This window comes from Python bivittatus, unplaced genomic scaffold (genome assembly GCF_059951505.1).
Source record: "Python bivittatus isolate LINGU-HERP-01145 unplaced genomic scaffold, Pbiv_v1 ctg000700_np1212, whole genome shotgun sequence".
NCBI classification, from domain to species: Eukaryota; Metazoa; Chordata; class Lepidosauria; order Squamata; family Pythonidae; genus Python; species Python bivittatus.
In genome coordinates, this window is record NW_028277098.1 from 102,497,977 (window position 1) to 102,515,500 (window position 17,524).

The 17,524-nt window shown below is 54.7% G+C and overlaps 1 protein-coding gene across 2 annotated transcripts in view; it reads right to left on the reverse strand.

Annotated features, from left to right (window-relative positions):
- The window catches only part of BCL2L1 (BCL2 like 1), a 36,292-nt gene extending 18,768 nt beyond the window's left edge, over positions 1-17,524 (reverse strand). The window contains exons 1-2 of one of the 2 annotated variants that reach the window (XM_007439311.4): positions 17,316-17,524; positions 12,576-13,242 (exon numbers count right to left, since the gene is read on the reverse strand). In XM_007439311.4, the coding sequence (XP_007439373.1) occupies positions 12,576-13,184 (609 nt within the window). In that variant the 5' untranslated portion in view covers positions 13,185-13,242; positions 17,316-17,524. Of the gene's footprint in view, positions 1-12,575; positions 13,243-14,467; positions 14,621-17,315 lie in introns of those variants that run through there. The other variant, XM_088153444.1, reaches the window with a different exon arrangement.

A 17,524-nucleotide genomic window follows, 5' to 3' on the forward strand; every position in this document is an offset into this window, starting at 1 on the left:
GAACAAATGGCAGGATATAAATCCAATAAATGAATTTGATCATGATTCAGCTGTTGGTACAGTTAACTGTAGTAGTGCACTGGGCAGCTACGGTTGACCGTTGTGTGAGACCCAGGAAATAATTAGTATGGTAACCAGGTTAAGGGTGACGTGTAAGGGCAGGTGAGGGCCCAGGACTCCTAGATCCACTGCCCAACTGTTTGTAGTTGTGGGACATTTTCTAACCGAACCGGCCTTCCAAGTTCAATCCCTTACTTTGTGGCCAGTAGGGTTGGGTGGGAGGTACGCAGAAAGAAAACGGGTCTTGGCCATTCTTTCTCCCCTGGGTCTTCTCCCACATGCCCCTTAACTTCCAAAGGGGAGAAGGAACATCCTGGCAGCTGCCATGGAGGAGGGGGTGGCAAGAGGGCGTCTTCTTTGACACAAAGGCTGCTCTTAGAGATTAGCACCTGCTGGGTTGGGTCCCCCCTCCCCCCGATGATCCCAGTTAATGCCCTTTAAAAACATGCACTTTGGCTCTGGCCCCCACCCACATTTGTGGACATATGGTGTCTGAGCCTCCCTCGTGAGCCAGAGGGGCCCTAGGCTGTACGGCTTACCTGCACCCAATAAGATGCACAAAACCCAAACCTGCAATGGGGACTCCGTAAGCCTCTTAGTATCTTTTGCTTTAGTGCAGCTGGAGTAATCTGGGGGATACGGAAAGCAGAGTCTGATCCTTCTATTGTATCAGCTCGCAAAACGACCCTGCAAAGGAGGCTAGCGCTGCTCCCAACTCAGGGCGAGAGGTGGCACGTTGGCCAAGCTGCCAGCGTGGCTTCAAGCCTAGGCCCGTTCAGGGCACCCTCGAGAAGATCAGGTACAATTTTCACCTGGGTTATCTATCCATGCAAAAGAGGGAGGAGGGCTGGGACAAGTCCTTAATAGTTTCAAATATAGCAAAGACTATTCTATAGTTCAGACCTCTAAAAAATCCCCTTCATTAAGGTATCAAACAAATATGTCAATGTTCATGGCCATGAGAGATGCTCTCACTGTATAGAAAACTCTTCCAATTAATTCAGGGGGAGTTTCCAACCTCCTGTCTAATCTTTAGCCTTAGGACAGCTTCAAGGAATGACTTCCTGCTGCTCCTTTGCAGAGCTCAGATACAGTAGCTGGGATCATGCTAAGTCCACATACGGAGGGTGAAAATTCAGGTGCCTTCAGCCGCACGTCACCGGCAGCTCAAAGCTTGTTGCTGGCAGCTAGCTGGGGTCGAATGGTGGATTTTGGCACCACCAGTGACAATCCCTGCCACTGATGTTAGCTGCTGTGGTTCAAATGTGTAGAGAGAAGATGAGCCAGAGAGAGGAAGGAGGAGGAGGAAATAAAGTGAGAAAGAACCCAGGAACCCACCCGATAAAACAGTCTTTCTCAATCTCAGCAGCTTGAAGATGGGTGGATTTCAACTCCCAGAATTCTGTGAGTCGGAGTCCACCCATCTTCAAGCTGCTGAGGTTGAGAAACATTGCAATGAAAGATTACAACTGGGTTCCATCTTGCAGGCTGGAGTCAGTGCTGGATCTGAAAAAGCGTTTTGTCCTTCTTGGGGGACGCATGACCTCCCGTGCGCTCTGCTCCTTGTGACAGTGCACACGTGAGCAGTTCCGGCAACCTGCCAGAGCTTAGTCTGGCCTGTGTGTCTTTTGCTTGCTGGTCTTGAGATGGGCCGGGGAGCCAATGCTCCAGACCAGAACGCGGGCACAGCAGAAGGTCCCAGGTTCAACACGCAGGGAAGGAAGCAACGCTGGTTGAAATCTCAGAAGCTGGAGGTTGATTAGTTTTGTCGGCAGCAGGAAAAAAGGCTTTGTCTCAGCTAGCAAGTTGGAAGGCAACATGAAAGAAACTTTGCTTCAGCGTAATTTCTTTGGGATGCAGCCTTCCATTTTTCTTGGTGCAAGACTTAGGTCAACAGAACACCTGTTTATTTTCCTCGAGTACAGAAGAACCCAGCTCCAATGATTTATTGTCTCTGGCATTTCATCAGAGAAATACAGTTCCTTTGTCACTCTTAGAAAACAAACCCGGGTGGGTTCTTCACATCTTTCAGAACTATTTTTTTGTAGGCTGCCCGGTTCATGGAGCTGATCGGTGTTGGCAACGCTTGCCTTTCATTCTAAGCAACAGAAGTCCCTTTCCCTTGTTCTGAATACAGGCATGAGATTTTTACGGAAGATACAATCTTGTAGAGACTTCCTGGACTATGGGAATCAGGGTCCCTTCAGCAAACTACGGGCAACCACTCTCTCCACTCAGCTTTCAAGGCAAAGGGGTTCACTGCATGGGCCCAATTCCAGAGCAGCTCCTAAGGACAATGTGGAGCGCAGTGGGGCTGGAGAGGAGATTTGGCTTCAGGCATCGGGAAAGGAGGACGCACGGGAGCCCTCTGGTTTATGCTTCCTGGATGTCGCACTATGGAACGTGAGCAGAAACCAAGAAGCTCTCCAGGTGATGCCAAGAGAGAAGCAATAAATAGGGAAGCGGGGTCCCATTCCTTGCTGCAAACTGCAGCATCTTTTCTCCAAGTGCCATCAAACCCTTATTCAGGACATCTTGGTTGCTTCCAATCTCGATTCCTGTAATTTCAACCCATCATTGCAGGAGTGATTTAGCTCAGAAAACCACTCTGACCAACGGTGGGAAAAAAGAGGACTCCCCCTCCCAAGCTCGGCTCAAGGAAGAGGGTAGGAAGCCATCTCCTGAGGTTTGTGACTCATGGCCCACCCGGACCCCCTCACCAACTGCAGCAGCGACCAAGGGGGGCACCCACCAAGGTTGTCCTAAGAGTGGGCACCCCCCCACCTGCCCTTGCGGAGGTTCTACCTGCTCCCAGGCTTCCGGGAGTCCCAAGTCTCAGGTAGGGTAAGGTCATCAAACCCCAGAGATAAACTGCTTCCTCATTACTCCACCACACCTGGGCCATTGAAGCCCATAAAGGCCATCACAGGAAAAAAAGGACTCCCAGCAATTTGAGGCGTGTTTACTCAGAAGTAAGTCCCACTGGGTTCAGAGAGTGCGATTTGCAGGTAAGTCAGCCAAGGCCCGCAGCAGCCTTGGACTTGCTTCGCCGCACACGACGAAAGTCCAGGGGCGAGGGCGAAGTGCCCCGCGGCAGGGAAGAGCAAGCTCAGAGTTCCAGGCCCGCCTGCAGAAGCCAGAACCGGCCGATCCTCTGGACTCTGCTGAAACCAAGCCACCAGTGCAATTCCCTGCATGCCTCGGAAAGGAAAAACACTGCACCGAAACCACCCCAGGGGTTTTGGGGTTGCAGCCTGGTTAACTCCCCTTTCGCTTCTCCTCTGTTCCTCCGCCCCCACGCTCCCCAGAGATGCTGCTGCGGCCGAGAGCGGCTCTGATTCCCCATTAAGGGAATCCTCCGGGATGGCGCTGGCAAAATCCACGTGAGTCAACTCCCGGGAGCGAGCACGTGGAACCGCACAGATGAGCAGGCTGCGCAGAAGAGCCGCACTGGGTGTTCCTGCCTGGAGGCTGTCCTCGCTTTCCTTCCTTCCTCCCTCCCTCCCTCCCTCGCTCGCGTGCTCAGCCTGGTTAAAATAAAGCAGGAGATAAAATAAGCCAAACGCCTAAAAATAAAAGGAAGCCTGGCGTCTTCTGCACAGTAAGTGGGTCAGGCCAGCTCCTGGGTGTCGCAGGCAGGCAAGCGATCTCGCCAAGCATCACTCGGGTGCTTGCTGGCTGCCTCTCAGCCACACACCTGCTCCTGGTTACCCCCAGCTGGAACCATCTGCCAGCTAACGGTCCGGCCCCCCAGCGAGGCTCGCCGGGCCCCCCTTCCCCCCAGCTGCTTCGCTTGTGCAACTAAGTGGAACTTTTCATCACCCCTCACCCCACCAACCTCCTGCTCCACACCCGGGCAGCACAAAAACAAGCCAAACCCGAGGGGGCAGAGCTCCAAGGCAACCCTGCCCAGCGGAGAGTGGTCCTGCGTGCCCCGCGTTTGGAAACACATGCCACCACCTCTGCCGCAGCGGAAGGGAAGGTGGGCAAATGAAGGTGGCGACGGGGAAGGAAGGGGGTGCACAGGAGGCCGCCGCAGCAAGCGGCCTCGCTGGCAGGCTCAGGCTGTGAGGGGTGGAGGACGCAGGACTCGCTGGGGCCCAGACCTGCTTCCAGGGAGCCCTACTGCCAGGACGGCAGCTGCGTTGGTGACGGAGCGAGAAAGGGGTGCACCTCAAGCTTTGCCAGGGGACGTCTTGGTTACCAGAGGCCAGGCGTTCTCTGGTGAATGCGAGTCTAAGACCGGCTGAGCAAAGCAGCCTCCCTGCTTCCTGACCACGAACCTGGGACAGTAGCTGGGAGGACGTTCTGGGTTCCGATGGGACATCAGCCGCAGCCTGCGTGGTGGCTGTCGCGTCTTCTCAGCCTCAGTCCCCCACCTGTGATGGGACTGAGCTCCCTGCTCCTCACACGTGCGGGGGTGTCTGCAGGGTATGGGCAAACAAGTCACCACGCACATAAAAAAACAGGCAGAGCTTGGGTCACACCGTCAGGGCCACCGCACTGACTCTTCTGGCCATGCCGAGGACACCCCTGCACACGTGGTTCTTGCAAGGATGACGGGGACAGTATAATCCCACCTTGCCACACTCAAATCCCACACCAAGCCAGGCCAGGGCAACGGCCACAACGGGACCCAGGTGGGGCTTGGCTCAGCAAAAAGGAGATTCGCTTTGCAGAGTGGACGGCTCGCTGGGTGCTTTGACAATGTTCTGTGAAAGGTTCTTGGGAAAGAACCCTGACCTGCTTTAAGGCGATAAAGCTGTTCCCCTGGGAACAGCTATGCTGGCTGGGGAATTCTGGGAGTTGAAGTCCACGCATCTTAAAGTTGCTAAGGTTGAGAAACACTGATCTAGGATAACTTGGAGGGACCCCCGATCATCACTACAGCTGCGAGAAGCCGGACCTGTTGCCCCTCACCAGCATTTTTGTTAAGGCCCACCAGCCTTCTTCCTGCCCCACGCACATGACAACTGCCAGAGCGAGGCTCACAGCCTTTCGAAAGAGAGAGGTTGAGCGTCCGCAGCTTTCCAGGTTTCCCAGCGAGAAAAGAAGAGCGAAAGGAAAGAGGGCTGCTCAGAAGTGACATTCGCCTCTGCCTCCCCCCCGCCCCCTTGCCCCAGGGCTCCCTGAGCGCATCCGCATTCCTGTTATATAACGGCGGCTTACATCATTTTCTGAGCAGCGGCTGGTGCGCCAGGCCCCCTGCGCTTTCTCCTCTCTGAATGAAGCTGAGTGCCTGCCCTCATGCGCTGCTGCTGCTGCAGCAGCCGCCACCACATCCTGGAAGCCGCCTCCAGGCTCAGAGGAAGAGGAACAGCCTGAAGACAACCTGGTTGCCCCGTGAGAAGCAACAGGGGCACGCTTTTCACGCTGAAAGAAGTGAATGACAAAGCCGCATTCGGCCAGGCTGCAGAAACTTCGCATGTTCCCAGCCCCCAAGTGGGACCACCAGATCCCAGGCTCTGAAACTTCTTCCTGACTCAGAAAGAAATCAAGCAAATGTGCGCCCGCCCTGCGGCATCGGTCCCCCCAACAAAAGCCGAGAACCAAAGCAGAAAGGAAGAGGAGCCCTGCACAGCCTCTTTCCACCACTGCATTCTCCGCGTCAGGAATGCGACTTGGGAGAGGAAATGGGGGGGGGGAGTCATTCCACTGGCATTTCCTGAAGAGCTGCACAGAAACCCCTCCCACTTCCGAATCGGCTTGGGCGGCCGCCAGCCTGGGAAGGGAGCGCAGCCCCGTCCCGCCCCTCCAACTGCAGAGGCTACCTGCGGCTGACTGCGTGGGCTCTGCTTTGGCGCTGGGAGGCAACCGCCATTCGGGCCTAGGACGTTTGGCCAGGGACGTGGGTGCAGCTGAGCAAGGAGGCAAAGGAGACATCCAACGGTGCATCGAAACCAGAACCAGGATGCCAAGCACCCTCCTGGTGTCAGGAATTATCTCTGGTGGAGAACCAAAAGAGAAAACTCGTATTTCCAGGAATCCCCCAAGCTGCCCACGCAGCCATTTAAACAGCCAACGTGATAACCCATTCCTGATGGTATCCAAAGGTTGATTTTCCAGCCAATCGTTTGTCCTACCTACGGTGTGTTGATACCACCCATGAGTATCTGTGTTTTATTGGGTAATGGAAAAAAACAGCTCTTTTGCCTTGCAAAGTTGGAGTGCCATAGTGTCAGAGGTGACCCGGTAGGTGGGCCTCCTCGTCAGACAAGTCAAATTCTCTTCCATAACGCCCTTGCATGGATCACGTGCCAGACAGGCAACTCTGCTTGACAAGCACAAGCAGCGATACGGATTCTTCTCAGATCAACACGCCAGGATTCAACCCACAGTTTTGATGCCAGCTTCAGTCAAACTGGCTACTCCTCAAAGAACAGAGCAGGCGGTTCAGGACTTCATCGGAAGGTTGGGGTGTTAAAAGGCATCTCGTCACAGTTTTGAGTAACCCAATTCGCAGACACACCTACAATACCTTCTCACATTCCAACCGAATGAGACAAGAGGCCTGCCTCCTTGCCAAAAAGACATTCTGACTGAGCTTATGAAAAGCGGCTAAGTTTTAATTCCAGCGCTGATTCAACATGATCACGGGTATACATTTAATATTCAAAATGGCAAACTCTACCCCCTCTATGGCTGCCTTACACTGGAACCCACGACTGCCTTTCAGTCACTGGGATTACACGGTGCCCCCCTGCTGCTCAACCCAGCCACTCCTTTCATAGCCCCCCAGCAGCCCAGAAGAGGCAGCGTGGCTGGACTGAAGCCAAGAGTATAGTCCAAAACTCAGGGGTGATCCCCGCTACCTGTCCACGAGAGGCCCCCGATGGAAGAGAAGAGGACAACCACAGTCTTTCCAATCGGCCCGCACAGACCTGCCCACCCAAACTGTCCTCTCCACCCTCCCTTACAACATCTCTGTTTCTTCATGACTCTGAAGCCTGGAAGAGCAAGAACATAAAGGAACAACTCTTCCAAGTAAACGTCTTCTTCCTGCTCCCCTCTTCGCCAAGATCCTTCCTGACCGTAAAAAGCTGGGTGGCTCGGGGGAATGCATGCAATGCTGCTCCCTGCCAGGGGCAGGCCTGCCAGAACACGTATGCCTCCTGGTAGTTCTTTCTTGGCAGCTACGCCCTTCCCACAACAGCATTGTTGGAGAGGGCCAGGCAAAGGTTGCTCCCTGTGCCTCAAGAGTTGGCTATTCCCATGCTAACAAGGCCAGGGCAGGGGCAGGTTGAGAGTGGGCTTGCCCGGGCTGCCACGTGCGGGTGTGTCTGCAGCTGAAGGAAGACAGCACAGCCCTCCCCATCCCAGGGATCCTCCAGGGCGTAAGCCCCACGGAGGGGTTGCTGTAGGAAAAAAGCTGCTTCTTCTCCCACTGAGAGCAAAACACTTTCTCCAAGGGGGGCAGGTGGCTCCAGCGTAGAATGGCAAAAGTGAAGAGAAGGGGAGTTGCTGGGAATCTGGACCCAGGTCAATGCCAGGGGACAATTGGGCTCCTGACCTGGTCATGGCAACAATCAAGACCTTCTTGTTTTTCAGGTCAGGGCAGTGCACAGCAGCCATCATTACTAGCCAAACGCTGGTCAGGACGACCGAACAGCTCAGGATGGGATCCCAACTGATGTGCGGTCTAGCAGAGAAAGAAGCCCGCTTTCTATCACTGTAACTGCACTTGCAATCAAAGCTTCTCTTGGCCCCGCTAGAGAAGAGTGTAACTGAAAAAAAGTGAAACGTTGGAATCAGGCCTATTTCTGTTGTGGTGCTTCTTCTAAGGAGATCAAACTAACAACTGTCTTGGGAAGACTCGGGGGCAGGAATCCACCCACTCAAATCCTCAGTGAAGGTCCACAGCCAGAAACTGAATCCAGCCCTTCCTGGTCCAAGGCAACAATGGGGCCACCACCAGAACAGGACTTAAGTCATAACAACATCTTCCTTTATGGCTGTTTGGCAGAACAGACGCAATTAACAGTTACTCTTCTTCCTAAAACTTTATTCCCATTTCAAACACTTGCAATTCCCTTCTCCATCCCTTGGTTTTGTACCAGGCACATAGAATGGTGCAAGAAATTAATTTAGTTCTGGTGGTCAGCCACCAGATCCACTGCAGCGAAACACTGCAAAGCTGAGCATATCTTCTCTGAAAACATGAATGTCTGCACAAAGAATTAATACTTAAACTAGCTTCACAAAGGCTATGACATTTTTAGCACCTTTTGATTAGTCAGACTCCAGGCATATTTCTGGTGGATGGTAACTCCAGAGAACTGCTGGCAGGTGGGAGAAAGGTCCCAGTTGGGCCTTGCTAGATGAGCAAGTTGAGCCCGCAGGCAGGTGAGCTGGAAGCAGATTTTCCAGATAGCTAGGTGTGTCCATGTAAACACAATTTATAGAGACTGCCCAGCCTATCTAGGAGTGAAAAATTAATCAGTGAAAAAATTAACAGGGCAGAAAAGTCTTGAAGAATGCTTTCTTTAATGATTGTTTTTTTTTTAAAAAAAAGTCTCATTTTTAATTATATCAGCAAACTCACTCCTAATAGTTGATCTCCACACACACACACACACATAAGCACTTCTGGATCCAAATGCTGAATACTAGTCTCAGTGACCTTATTCGGGCACCGAAGCTAACCAGGGTTACGCCTGGTTACATCTTGGAGGGGAGACCACAGAGCACTCGTGCTGCAGGCTTGAGTGGGAAATCCAAAATTTTAGAAGGTGGCATGACTGTCCTGCTGCCAAGAAAACTACATGGACATGGGCCAGGAGCTGAGCTCAACTCGAAGGAGACTTTCCCTGCCCAATTTTTACTGAATTGTAAAATACTAAAGCTGTGGTCTTGCTCCATAAAAGCACAAACGTACTTATAAACCAGGTGTACTATAAGCAGGCCCCATAGACAATTTATTGTATAAATTATGTGAAATGTTTGAATTGATTGCCATTTTCTTCTAAACCATTCCTTACACGTTTGATGCATGACATGACACACACAAAGAAACATTTTCTCTGGGAAAAAAAAAATTAATTAAAAAGACATACCGGGATTGGCCAATGGCTCCTGAGATGGGGTATACCCTATATAACTCCCCATGTTTATTGGGGCGGGAGACTAATTCTGTTTTATGAGGTTTTTTTTTTTTAAATCCTTATGTTGCTTTCATGTTCAATGCTTTCTTGTTAATTGTTATTTTTTTTTAAAAAAACTTCAGTAAAAAAAATCTAAAATTGCACAGGAGTTGTGAAACGAAGCCAAGTTTCCTGATGCCAGACTTCTGAAGTCAGGCTGTGTAATTCCTCTTCAAGACTGCCCTGTTTTTCTTCCTGAACCCAATGCCTTTTTGATACACCATAATTAGAACTTCCAGGATGGCCTACAGGATGCAGCCCTTAAACCAGTGTTCCTCAACCTTGGCAGCGTTAAGATGTGCGGACTTCAACTCCCAGAATTCCCCAGCCAGCCATTCCCCATGCTGGCTGGGGAATTCTGGGAGTTGAAGTCTGCACATCTTAACGCTGCCAAGGTTGAAGAACACTGCCCTAAATGTTTGTAGGGCACCAGGAAGCGAGAAGTTGGATTAGAGCATCTACATATGTGGTCGCTAGGAGTCAAAAACAACTTGATGACATATAATCAATCAATCAGAATTGCAAACTGTAAAACTCAGCAGATGATTCATTCTCTTCGCTTAAACTTGTCCTAGACAGACTGTCTAATTGGCCGGAGCTCCTTGTAGAAAAGGCGGGATAAAAGTCTTAAGATGCTAAATGCGCAGGGCCCTGTTCCAAAGTCTTCGAAGCGGGAACTTTTCTGCCAGTCGCTTTCTGCCCTTCCTCCATGCAGCTGCCCTTCCCTCCTGGAAGCCAACATGATCAGAAGAGATGCTGCCGCCCAGAGCAGACAAACTGAGATGGAACAGCAGGACCCAGAGGGGATGTCACCCTGGAACTATGCTGCTGCTGCTCCTCCTCCGACAAATGGCTTGAACAAATATTTGCCCAAACAATGCATTTTGTGCTTAGACTCAAAAAAAAAGGAACACTCTCAGAGGGTGGTACAAGCCGAGGGGGAGGGAATGGGAGGGGGGAAATTTTTCCCTCTCCCCTTGACAAGCAAGGGCCAGTGACTTTCCATCAGCAGTTTAATCTAAATCCCCCCAGGGAGTTCGTTTACAAAATCAGATTACATTATCGCCTTGGTCTCCAGGATACAGCCCAATCGTCACCAGAGCGACAGGGCAGTGGAAAATCTCCACCGGGTCCAGGACTAATCTCGGAAGCTGGAGGTTATGGGTGGGGTGGGATAACCAGAGGAGAGAGGAAAAGAAGGTCCAAATGGGGCCTGCCCCCACAAAGTGCTCCGAGAGGAAGAGGAACCAGTCCGGTCTGTTTGGCCAGACACACCCCAGGCTGTGCTCCCAGGACACCTGCATGCCAGACATTCCTGAGTCCCCCCCCCCAAGCTCTCCCTGCCTTCTCACCTCCTTCTCTTGCCCTGCCTTGGTCCCCTTACCACAGGGTTTCTCAGCCTTGGCCCCTTGAAGATGTGTGGACTTCAACTCCCAGAATTCCCCAGACAGCAGGGAATTCTGGGAGTTGAAGTCCACACATCTTCAAGCGGCCAAGGCTGAGAAACACTGCCTTACAGGGAATCCCCCATCTGGCTTCTGCATTATTAGGTGCTTACACCAGCAGGGAGAGTCCCCTCTTCACCTCTACTCCAGGGCTTGGAAGGTAATGGACCAGAAGGGAGTCCGAAGCCCACCCAGGCAAACAGCGTTTCAAGAGATATGGGGAGGATACCTTTGGCACGCTGGCCGGTAGGGGCCTCCTTTTCCAGTAGGCCATAGTTTCAGCTGAGCTCCACCTAAGGGCCCTACGGTGGCCTTTGGGAGCACACCTAAGTCTGGGCACTGAGGCTTCCTTTCTCTTACATCGCAGCTAAGAGGTGTAACTGGAGTGTCTGCCGGAGAGAGAGACTTCAGGGGCCCAAAGAAAGTGGAGGGGAGCCCAAGTGAGTCTCCAGTTACCCCTTGCCACTCTGACCTCCCCAAGAGGAAGAGCATATGGCAACGCCCCTAGGGTGAATGCTGCCTTGCGCATAGCCCCAGTGATGCACAAGGCTTCCAGGAAGCGACTCAGCCCCTGGAGCTCCTGCTGGTCAGAGGCAGGCTGACCAGTCATACTTGCTGGGCGTGAAACACAGGATGGGCTTGCTTCTAAGGAAGGGGACGCCATATGGTGAGGAATCTCAGACTCAGACAATGTCTCCTCCATCTCTGAGCCAACATGCATCAAGAAGCCAGGGTTGCCAGAGACTCTCAGGCCAGGCCACCTCTTTCCAGTCATTGGCCTCACCTCTGGACCCAAATCCAGTCCCAAAACAAATCAGAGGAATGAATTCTGAAACCACGGCAACAACAGATGTTTAATGACAACCAAGGTGTTCTGGAGGCAAATGGTCATCAGGGAAATTCAGAACAAAAAAGTTTTGAAATTCCAAGGTGTTGCCTCTTTCCCATCCCATGTTGCAGCTGTAGAAGAAACAACATTTTGGAAGCTTCTTTATTCAAAATTTCCCTGGTCTGGATAGTTCAGGAACAACACTGAATAACCGCAGCTGTGCAATGGTCTGCGCACCCTGGAAAAGCGACTGCTTGTGACCATTCACAGTTCCGGCTAATGGATAAGCTGTGATCCCTGGGACTCTACTGTAACGACCAACATGGGCTCTGGGGTTTGGAAATGAACTCCACTCAAGCCCATCTGGAGGCTAGACAAGGGTTTAACTGCTTCACTTCGCTCCTCAGCCTGAAGGAGAGCTCTGGAAGCCAGAAGTGGAAGCTTGGTCCAGTGTGCTGGCCAAGAAGTCCTGTGCGTATGGAGGGCAAAAAAAAGTCCGAGCTCCGCCATAACCTTCACTGGAGATTGGGGCTAAGTTTCCATCTTTCTGCATCCACGGTCGTTGCCAGGTTAAACAAGATAAGGCAGACAATGGGCCTTTGAGCCTGTTCCAAGGAACAAGATTTTGAGGCAGTCCTGCAGCTGGACGGAGGGCAAGACAGCACCTCCCACGTTTTAATTCTGCAACTGAGTAAAGTGATCTTTGCATGTGAGGCAGGCACAGGAAGCAGAACAGTCAGCCTGGGGTTCATCAGTGAACAAGATGCTGCCTGGCAGGGTACCACCCTCAACCCTGCAGGCCATTTCTGCATACCCGGACAGAAATGCCAGATGTACCATCTTGCTGAAAGGGCACAGACTCTCCCACGTTTTGCAAACAGAAAGGGAGGAATTCCCAGAAACAAGGTGCCATGACGACAGATAATTACCCCTTTTCTCTTGCCACAAGAAAGCCTGCCTCTGCGAGCAGCACACGGCTACACCTCCACGTTCAGCCCACTCTAGGTCGGAATCAGATGCTGCTAGAAATATAGCGCAGCTGGCTTTATATGGCAACTGAGGAGGCACCGTGCTCCCCTCCCGTCCTTTGCAAATGCTTACCCAGCCTCCGTTATCTTGGATCCAGGGGTCCAGATGGTCAGTCAGGTAAGTAGCCATCCAGGTGGCGATCCGCTCCACCAATCCTCGCATTTCCTTGTCAACGCTCTCCACGCACAGGGCCCCGCCGAAGGAAAAAAACGCCACAATCCGCCCCCAGTTCACCCCATCCCGGAAGAGTTCGTTCACCACCTGCTCAAAGCTCTGGTACGCGGTGCCAGGGGTGATGTGGAGCTGGGAAGTGAGATCGCTAAAGGCCCGTCGGTACCTCAGTTCAAACTCGTCCCCAGCCTCCCGCAGCGTTTGCCTCACGTCTGACTGGGGGCCCTCTTCCGGACCTTCGAGGTGGCTTGCGTGGCCCGCGGCCCCGTTTACGACGGGGCTGGGACTGGGGTGCCAAGAGGGGCTCCCGTTGAGGACGCCCCCCATCTCGCCGGCCAGCTCCGTTCTGTTCTCGCCGTCTCCCTCGATCTCGCTCCAGCTGTGGCCCCTCTGCGACAGCTTGTAGGAAATAAAGTCTACCACGAGGGCTCGGTTACCACTCGACATTTTCACACCTCTGGGTGTCTCAGTGAGTCCATGGTCTGGAACACGAGCTGTCCGGGTTACCATACACGGGCGCTGCTCCTCCCCATCTCGGATACAGTCATCCCAGCGTCAGACATGAAAACTTCACAGCAGAGAGAAGCAGAAAAAAAAAGTGTTAAAGGGCCAGCTGCGGACTTCATGCCCTCTGGTGTGCGGCAGCGCTGGACCTCGCTGCCCCGGGAGGCTCACGCGTTCGTGCGCAGCATCCCTGGATCTCGTCCCACCAGCAGCCGCCCAGCAACGCGGCCCTGGCTGTAGATTCTGCCCGCAAGACAGTCCCCGAGAGGAACTAGGGACCCGCCGCCCGGGCAGGCCCCGGGCCTCATCTCCGAGCAACCCCCGAAGCCAAACCAGCTGCGACCGGCGAGATGCTGCAGCCTGGCAGGCTGAGGAGAGGAGGCAACCCCAGGAGGGCTCCCTCTGCCACTTTGATTGAGTGCTGCGGCTCTGCTGCAGCAGTAAAGCATGGAGACCCCTCCCTCCGCACGCCCCCGCCTCTCCGCCTCCCGCCCACCCCTCCTCCCCGGGATCAAAGCACTTCCTGGTTGTCGAGGGCAGCTTTTTCCCTTTTTAAAGCGACAAGGGCGGACCGGGGCCGCTGCAAGAGCTTCCGGCCGCCAGCGTCGGCCAGCAGCGAACTCCGGTCCTCCGCTCTGCGGCGGCCGGGAGCGCTTCCCGAGAGCCGGAGCAGGAGGGGCGGCCGGCGAGGAAAGGCTCAGAACGGCCGAACTTAGCCACCCCGGCCGGGAAGGCGGACCCGCGGCCGGCGTCGAGGGCTCGCGGCCCGGGGGTCCCCCCGGGCGCGAGGCTGCAGGAGCCCCAGGGCGCCTCTCGACGACGCCGCCCCCTCCTCCTCCCGCGCTGCTGCGTGGCAGCTCCGGAGGAAAGTTTCTCGCCGCCGCCTCCGACGGCGCTCCGGCGTCGGGCTGACTGTCCTGACCGGGGCGGGCGAGCGGGTGGGCGACGGACCGGGAGGTGGAGCCCTCCCGGGGAAGCGCCAGGGCAGACTCGGAGCCCGCTGCTCAGCCCCACCGCCACGGGGTGAGTCATCGTGAGGCCAATTCCGAGAACCGATGAGGCAAGCGGGCAGGCACGACGCGGAGGGCCGGGCCCCGCGTGACCCAAAAGCAACTTCCCCGGGGCCGCCCCAGAGAACAGCCACCGGCTGCTCTGCTCTCCTCTGCCCTGCCCCCCGGCGCCGGCCCTCGCCTCCGCCTCCTGCAAGGGCCCAGGGCCCCTGCCCAGAGGTCGCCCCTCGCGGCGGGCTGGCCGGGCGGCCCCGGGGAGCCGGCGCGCGCAGTACTCACCCCTGGGAGGGGAGAAGCCGCTTCGGCCGGGGATCTCGGCAGAGGGCGCTGGGCCGGGGAGCGGGAGCGGACGCGGCGGCGGCGTCGGGCGGCCGAGCGTTCCAGGCACTGGCCGACCCTCCTTGTCATCCGCATCGCCCGCCTCCCGGAGGTCCCGCCCCCAGCGCTCCAGCCGCCCATCTCCACCCAGATTTGCAAATGTCACGGCTCTGGCGCCTGGGTTGCAAAACCAGGTGGGTCCCTTTCCTGCGGACGGCCGCTCCGCGCAGAAGTTTTAGGACTGGCTTGTTCTCTCGCGCGCGCCCTCAAACAACCCCCCCTTGGCGGCTGGTACCCAGTGAGGCTCAGCGCCCCACAGCCGCCCGCGGCTTCTGCCGCGAAGCAGCCACAGGGCTGGAAGCCGGCCTGTTTGCAGGCGCCTGGCGCTTCTCTGACCGTGCAACCCGCCGGACTTTTGAGGGGATGCCAGCTGTCTGAGTTCAGCCGGCTGGAAAGGGCCTCCTGCTCCGGGGGATCAAGAGGAACAAGGACGACGCAAGCCTAGGCAGGGCTGGGCAAGTGAGTCCTCCTCCGCCATCAGGCCAAAACAGCCTTCCCCAGGCTGGTGGGGAAAGATGGAAGCTGTAGGTAGAAGCTAGCAGGCCGGAGAAGCTGGGCTAGGCACGCTGCTTACAAGCAACATCCTCACTGCTTTTCTGATTCTGGATCTCGGTGGGAGTTTTTCCGCCTGCCTTTTACTGTCCCAGGCTCTCAAGCGCTTTCTCCCAGGCCTGTGCAGTCCACAGCCCACCTAGCAATGGAACTTCTCTGACGCTTTGGCTGGGGGCAATCAATCAATCAATCAATCAATGCCCCTCACATCAGTCATGCATGTCATTGCCACTCCAGACTCCCCTCTGTTTTGCTGGAAAGCTGCCAATAAGCTGAAAGGTACCCAGACTTGGGGGTGGGGGGAGAGGGGGAAAGCAGCATGCATCTGGAGAGGTTTTAGGAACTGGGATGCAAGGGGACTATACCCGCCTCGGCCATCCTCACCACCCGCACCCTGCTCAAGACAAAAAGTAGCGGACGGCTTTGTTGTAAAGGTTATGATGGAGAGAACTCAAGAAGAGCAGTTAATGGAAAAGGGCGAGCTGGGCACCACAGCTGCTGGAATCTACTTGGCTCTTACACAGAAGCACCAGGGCACAGAACTGACCGCCCTCCAACAATTCAGTCCCAAGCCATCCTCTCTAATAACTGGTACCGCCCTCCAACTTGGAAGCATTCTCATGTGCATCAAATAGACTTGTGCAGAACCAAACACTCTTCAGTGACAGGCAAGACCTTGCTCCGGTGTCACTTGCTCTGATGGCTTCTTGCTACAGTGGCCTCTCCAGTATCAGAAAGAGGCCTGGTTTTCTCTTGAGCGTGGAGGAAATTCTTCCTGACCTTGTAAACAATATCCTTGCCGGTGATTTATTCATTTACAGAGACCCGATTACATCCGGCCATTCCTTTGTTGTTTTTGCTATATTAATAATAGAGCCACAGAAGAATGTGTCCTTAAGGGTATTAGCATATCTCAAAGTCGGCTACAATGTGAGCAATTAAGATATATGTGTAATAAAAGAGAGTAATGAAAACAGGGTGTGTTGTATAAACACAAGAGATGTGAATCTGGATTCCCTGCCCTGGAACAGTCCAGGACCAGTGGGAGGATTTCCCTTTGGGGGATCTGGCTGCTCACTGGAGAACCGAAAGCTTGTCCTGTTCAGCCTCTGATCAGACCCAGCATGGACTTCCCTCTCTTCCTAGGGGCAGAGACTCTTCCAGCAGGGAAGCTACCTCTAGGACAGTGTTGTCCAAACCTGGCCACTTTGAGTGGACTTCAACTCCCAGAATTCCCCAGCCAGCCATGGGAGTTGAAGTCCACTCACCTTAAAGTGGCCAAGTTTGGACAACACTGCTCTAGGAAGATTATCTTGTAATTCCTGTGCAGCTGCCCCAGTGGTGGGCTTGGAAGGGCACCTAATTCTGCAAGGGGTCCCGAACGCGCTGGAGAGGGCCACAATTTTCCCTTGAAAGCAAGACACATGAACCGTGTTTGTGACCAGAACTTTGCTGACGGCGAGGGCTTGATCGTTATCAACGTTAAATGTGCGCTTTGCCTTCCTATTCCAGCCCATCGTTCCTTCTTCCCAACTGCAGCCAGCCCATTCCCTCCCACCTTCTCAGGCCCACCAGCCCCCCCTTCGTCGCTGGTCTCCCCCTGAAGAGGCCAGGAGAACATTCCCTGGACGGCGGGGGGAGGGCCCCTTCCAGAAGCCCCGGTGCCCAGTGCCCAGCTCAGTGACCGAGGCCGCAGCAACGAGGGCCTTGCAGAGGGCAAGGCTGCTCCCGGCAAGGCACCACATCCCGGCCTTTCTCCACCTCGTTTCCTCTCCTGCCCAGCCCGGAAATGCGGGGCCTGATTAGCTCCCCAGGAGGCGTTCTGGAAGCGCCCTTTGTTCGGCCCCCGGCCCTCCCCTTTCCCCCCACGTGGCACTTCTCCAGACACGTGGGACTACAGCTCCCATAAGCAAGAGCCTGCTGGGAATCATGGGGTGGTGTCGTCCAACACCTCCAAAGGGCCCCATCCTGGAGGAGCTGCCCCAAATACCCCCTCCCCGTGCTCCCGATCACACCGACTCCTCCTCCCACGATCTCCATTCATTTTTCTCAAATATTCAAATAGGGCAAAACGTAGCCCCGCTTTCCCCGCGCTGAGCCAATCACAGCGAAGAGAAGGAGAAAAGGGGAGGGCACACGGCACGGTTATTCCCATTGGCCGCCATTCCTGTCAATCTTGCCCAATCTCCGCCCTTACCTCGAAAACTGCCGAAGACGCCCCGCCCCCGGCCCCGCTTCTCTTTACCGGCCCCGGTTGCCGGCTACCTCTGAGGGGAAGCGGCCGGCTCGAACGGCTAGAACAAGACACCGAGGGGGGTCGGTGGCCTCAGCGGCTAAGGCACTGCTTTTTTCCTGCGCACTAAGCGCCGGTTTCTCCGCGAGTGCTGACTCGTTCTGACCGGCCGG